The sequence below is a fragment of the Haliotis rufescens genome, unplaced genomic scaffold, assembly GCF_023055435.1.
Source record: "Haliotis rufescens isolate VD_foot unplaced genomic scaffold, xgHalRufe1.0.p SCAF_3, whole genome shotgun sequence".
NCBI lineage: Eukaryota > Metazoa > Mollusca > Gastropoda > Lepetellida > Haliotidae > Haliotis > Haliotis rufescens.
The window spans coordinates 10,981,944-10,988,239 of NW_025964001.1; the positions used below are offsets into that span (position 1 = coordinate 10,981,944).

The window sequence follows — 6,296 nt, forward strand, 5'->3', positions numbered from 1 at the left end:
CAGGCATATTAAAATAGTGGTGTCCAATTTACAACGTTTTTAGGAAATATGTTTTATTTCTAAATACAAATTATATATTGGGACATATTTCGTTTGTTCTCAAATCCATATAAAAACTGGTCACATGACAGAAAGATGGCGGACGACCCGAAAAGTACCCTTGCATTGCTGAACGGCATAGCACGGCGAAATTATTACGGAGATAAAGATATAACTGACAGTTTCCTAAAGGATGAAATATATCCTGATCTCCCAGAAGACCAGTTTAGTCAATTACTCTCGAGATGTTCTTCTTTGTTAAAGGTAGCTTACTTTATAAAATACGATGATGCCTTCAACATTTCTCATCCATGGGGAAACACCCCCTTTTCTAGGAAGTGTTTGATCTCATGTACATACATACAGTTGTAATAATGTACCAACATCAATGGTTACAATATCGTGACAATATCTTTTGATATTTGGGGATTTCTTACTTTCTAACTTTAAAAGGGGAAAGTTGTCAATGTGTGCACTTACTGCCCAATTTTCACTTTATGTGTCAACATGATGCACTCTCCTACCCAGAGTTCCATGCGGCCGGCAGCCAGCTAGCATAGTACCTCTGCCACAGGCCAGCGCCATGTGACGATTCGTCACATCTTTCACAGTCCATTCAAGATATTGTATATGCTTTTCATCCGTTTCATGTTTGACAAGTCTACACATTTTCATAAACAAATGTCAAAGAATGGTTAACTTTCATTTAGAAAGTATGCAAATACGTAAAAATCTACTTGTTTTTGTGTAGTTATCCTATGTTTACATTGGTTGTACGGCTCCACGTGCTGTCATCGAAGCCCAACGGAGAGCTAGCGACACGGTCACTTTGATGCATAAATATATATTGTCATGCAACTCACTGTCGCAGTTGTAGTAGCATATCTATATAGTTATGCAAAACAATATGTAAAGCGCCCCCAAATACTTGCATTAGTCCATTCTATACTGATTTCTGAAAAAGCGCGTTTGTTTACAAACAAGAGAAAAGTCCGGTCACGTGATATGCAAATTAGCCTGTGGCAGTGGCGTTATGCTGAGTCACCACTGCGACGGAGTGTGAACATGATGTGCAAAAATATTGCAAAAATATCTGTGAATATTGTAAGATTAAAATGCTTGGCATGACTGCTGTTTAATGGGCACAGCCAGGGCAGCCATTATCAAGCTGACTCCTCGCTGATCTTGCATGTCGCTATGATCGTTAGGATTAGCTCAGTTAGGGTATTGGTTACAAGGAACCTTAGACCATAAAATTTAGATACCCTTTCAAATGCCCTTTCATGATACTTAGGGTTAGCACCCCTTTCTGATGGAGCAAAAGTGTCTTTTTGTATGTTTGTTGCAACAAGATCAAAACTTATTTACATTGTTAGCTTCATATTGTTTTATGCCTTTGAAGCATCTACATTTTAGAATAGAACATGCTATGTTATTTACAAAGAAAGAAACTTATTTCCTTATTTTTGTATGTTGTACCTGTTGTATTGAATGTCTGGATATGTCTAAATGCATCTTCCCAAGGCAAGAGAGTTTACTGACTGTAAAAGTCCAGTTTCCACCCTTGCCGAACTGGGCTGCAATTATGGAGTTATATTTGGGCTAGGCTAATGAGTCTATGCATAGTCCAATCAAAATCGTGTAACGAAATCAACATCCGGTTCTTAAACAATATGGATTTCAACGTGCAGATTTAGATTGACTGCACGATTTGCAAATGATGTGTACTGTCAACTGGGCATCGACAAATATTTTTTATATCTTTTCATGTTTTTAATCAAGGTGCTCACGTGGTTTGATGCACTTTGCGAGGTCAGACCCGTCTAATTACAATACATATCAGATTCATCGATCAGATCGTCTTGACCGGGCGCCTCCATTTTGTTTGAAGCCAATGCAAGTGATATGAGAGGTGAAATCTAATTGTCAATAGGAGGGGCATAGAAGGGACATAACTCGTAATAGCCACAAGTGGCGCTACGATCGTGCCCAGAAATTCAGGCATAGTTTGGCAAGGATGGAAATTGGATTTTACAGTCAGTTAACTCCCTTGCCTCGGGAAGATGGTCTAAATTATAAGGTATGACATTGGTTCACCAGCTCTGAATGTTATCAGATGTATTTATGTAAATAAGAATTAGACTTTGTTCTTGCATGATTTTGTTCTTGCATGATTTTGACACAAAATGTAGAGGTTAGGTTAAAATGAGTCAAATTACTTTAGATGTTTTCTGGAAGCATTAACCAAAGGTTGTTTTCTTTGGAGAATTGAGGTCAGTCTGTATAAAAAACATATGTTTCTCAGGCCCTTTTTTTAAAGTTGTGAGTGAGGAACACTTTCTGCTCTCACACGTGTGTGTATTGTACTACATCTCTTGTTTTATCTGGCTAACATATGATAATAAAATGTAAGTGGTCAAGTTAACAGTCTGTTTTTTATGCCCTGGGAAATTTGAAAAATATTAATTTTGTTGGCAATGTTAATGACCGACGTGCGGAATTTAAGGTGATGCACTGATGCCCAAGAAACATTTTGTTTTTTTAGCCTACAGACCATACAAACAAATGGCAAAAAGATCATCTTAGGTCACAGAGTTAGACTCATAGATATTCTGTTGAATTTTGATGTATCAGCCCATTTTGTGCCGTATGTCATAAGTCCAATACTTGCAAGTGATAGAAATATATAAAGTTAGTTTGGCCACATTTTTTTTATTTGATGTTGTACAGATTTATTCCAACTTTTCCACACAAGATCGGTTGAAATAAAAATAAATATCAATGTCAGTTATTCATTTGTTTATTTATCTATATGAAAGCCATTCTGCCGTGGAGTTGAAACTGCAGCTGGCCTCTTGAATCATCTATAGTGATGTAGACTTGGAATTTATATACATGTTTCATTGTATAAAAGGGTCTATGTTACTAGCGAGAGATAAATAAATATTTTTATGTTTAATTTATTTCTGGACCGGCTGATTTTCAGTAGGGGTGGCAGCGGTGTTAAAGGAAAAATAAAAAAATGTATGGCCTTGTCCATCATATTTGACAACAATTATACAAAGTCTTCCATAACTTTAAATGAACCATGTTCATAGAACACACATGATATCATTTCAGAGTATGGTGTCGGCAGACATGGATATGACCCAGCTTGAAGCTTTTATCACTGCACAGATGAAACGAAAGGAAGGAGCACTATCAGAAACCCAAGCTAATGTGTTCAGGAAGTTCTGGAAAACTAACAAGACAAAAGTACATGACAGTATTGTGGCTCATACAACGTGGGGTAATTCCCTTCAGAAAGTGTCATGGAGAATTGACTTGAAATCCCAGGCTCGTCACATAGATGAGATCAACACTCCATCAGCCATTATGGAATTGCACGTCAGTGATGGACAGAATATTGAAAAAGTAAGGTTTATTTAGAAATTATGTAAAAGCTATTATCTTTTTAAAAAAAAGTAGGGCTATTGTGTCAAGAAAGTAGATTATTTTGCAAGAACTGGGTGGGTTTTGAAGGTATAGATGTCTCAGTTGAATTTGTGACACTTTTCTTACTACAGTACTTCCATTCAACATTATTATTACCGTATTCGACGTAATAAGCGCCCATGGCGATATTTGCTAATATATTGGCTGGTGAACAATCCCAATAAGCACCCTTCCGATTGATCAATGTACACAAGACTTATTTATTCGTGTATAATACACACTCGTGTTTCATATGCACCCTTTATTACGGGCAATTAAATTCTGGAAAATATATCTGTCGTGTGTAATACCCACAGACTTTTCTTTAGTATCATTTCAGAATAAACCACGAAATTTACGATCTTTCACCAAAATGATATTCTAGTAAGAGCCCCCTATTTCTAATTTTGAGAGCGCCCTGGGCGCTTATTACGTCGAATACGGTATTTGAAAACAATACTAGATATGATTTGTCTTGCAGTACTTGATATGATGTTTCTTATGGACAGATAGTAGAGTTTTGGTGAAATTTTAAAGTTCACATAGTCATTAGTCATATACATATTTGTTTTGTTTAAAACAAGGACATAATTCTGGTCTGCATGCCATGGTTATCACAGATTATCATGTGTTTTGGCATGCCTTAGCCTGGATTGTTCTTGTCTGTTACCTGTAGGGCGTTTGGGTAACCTCGTTGCTAAAGCATTTGCTCGTCACGCCGAAAGCCCCGGGTTCGATTCACGACTTGGGTTCATTATGTGAAGCCCATTTCTGGTGTCTCCCGCCGTGATATTGCTAGATTATTGCTAAAAGCGACGTAAGATCATACTCACTCACTGTTACCTGTGGGAGTTCTTATGTTATGTTATGTTATTCTATTTTTAAGGATCGTAGATTTGTAAGTTTTGTTTCAAATTTCTTGCTGTTTTTAATCTTAACTGGGTTATTATCTTCTGAGTTTATCTCTTTATCTTTGCAGACTGGTGATGTTGTTCGTTTTGAAATGGATGAAGACCATTTATCATCAGTCTTACAAAGCATGCAAGAGATTGAACAAGAAATAGCCAAAAACTCACAGCAGTGATATGTCCATGTTGTTTTCACCATTCCTTTCTATAATGAGCTCTGGAATATCTCAACATTAGACAGATATCTGATCCACTCACCATATATACATGTGCCATTATTTTAAATAATTTTTTCAAAATTTACACTTTTCTTCTGAAAAATATCATGTGTTTACTCAAAGTATTATAAAAAATCAACAACACTAATTACATGCTAAATTTGACATCTATCTATAATTCTCCACATCAATCAGTTGAAGCAGATTCCATGCCTAATAAATCTGAGTGTTCTGTCCCTTGTCCATCATGCACAGACTTTGCCAAATTAACTCCCTTTGTTTTCCAAGAAGAGACAGCCGATTGCACCTTTATTGAAATAGGAAACGTTTGGTGGAGATTGTAGTTATGTAGAATTCTATCTTTCATCTCCAGACTGAGGCCAAGAAATCTGTTTCCAATAAACAGAAAAAGAATGGCATTGTAACGGTTTTAACTTTGGTAACAAGAGTGTCTGAATGTGAGACACATGGACTGTAAGTACAGAGAAACTATTTTTAAATAATGACCATAGAACCTCAGCCATGTTGTATCTGTTGAAAGGGCAGAAAGTTTTCATCACATCACATTTTGCACAAGTTCATGATTTGTGTAGTTTGATGTGATATTTAAATTGTATTAAATAGTTATGTAACTGAAAATAAATCTCTTCATGAAATGGAGATGAAATATATTGTTGTGTTACATCTTAATCATGTTTGTGGACATCAGAGGCTGTTTGGTGTTTTTTGTCCTGTGATCTCACATAATGAGTCAGGCTTCAGGCTTGTGTACGCTACATTTCTCCATCTCCAGAAGTGTAGTAGGGCCACGGTGAAAATGTTTTTTGGTCTAAGTATCTCCTACGTAGGACTTATTATCTCCTACGTAGGACATAGTATCTTCTACGTAGGACTTAGCATCCCCTAATTAGGACTTAGTATCTTCTACGTAGGACTTAGTATCTTCTACATAGGGCTTAGTATCTCCTATGTAGGACTTACTATCTCATTCTTAGGACTTACTATCTCCTACGTAGGACTTAGTATGGCCTAGAATCACTATCTCCTACGTAGGACTTAGTATCTCCTACGTAGGACTTACTACCTCCGTAGGACTTACTACCTCCGTAGGACTTCGTATGGCCTAGAATTACTATCTCCTACGTAGGACTTAGTATGGACTAGAATAACTATCTCCTACATAGGACTTAGTATCTCCTATGTAGGAGATAGTAAGTCCTACATAGGAGATAGTAAGTCCTACGTAGAAGATACTAAGTCCTACGTAGGAGATACTTAGACAAAAAACAATTTCACCATGGCCCTACTACGCTTCCGCACCAGTGAATACATACAGCTGATATGCAGTGTAGTTGTGATGCAGGACTACTAAGTCGAGCCATGAAATGGGGCCATTTATACTTGTCGCTCCAGGCAGTCAACTGAGCTCCGCTGATGAAGGAACATGTAGAGTTGATGTCCACAAGGCTGTAGCATAGGTTGCGTGAGAAATGCATGTATTGCTGTTCTTGTGATGTTATCCGAGCATTCAATGGAACCAGGAAGTGGCTTGATTCATTGGTTAGGCTAAAAAAAATAATAATCTTGGTTCTTAGCCACTGCCCGCATCATCATACATTTTGCCGCATGTTTCGTTTTTATTCCCATTTTCAAAACA

At 37.1% G+C, this 6,296-nt stretch overlaps 1 protein-coding gene across 1 annotated transcript; it reads left to right on the forward strand.

The window, feature by feature from the left end:
- The first annotated feature begins 129 nt into the window (after nt 1-129).
- Nucleotides 130-5,310, forward strand: LOC124146652 (COMM domain-containing protein 1-like). The gene is made up of 3 exons (XM_046517046.2): nt 130-303; nt 3,160-3,453; nt 4,493-5,310. Exons 1-3 carry the CDS (start codon nt 136-138, stop codon nt 4,595-4,597), a joined length of 567 nt encoding a protein of 188 aa, XP_046373002.1. The 5' UTR covers nt 130-135; the 3' UTR covers nt 4,598-5,310.
- Nucleotides 5,311-6,296: the final 986 nt, after the last annotated feature.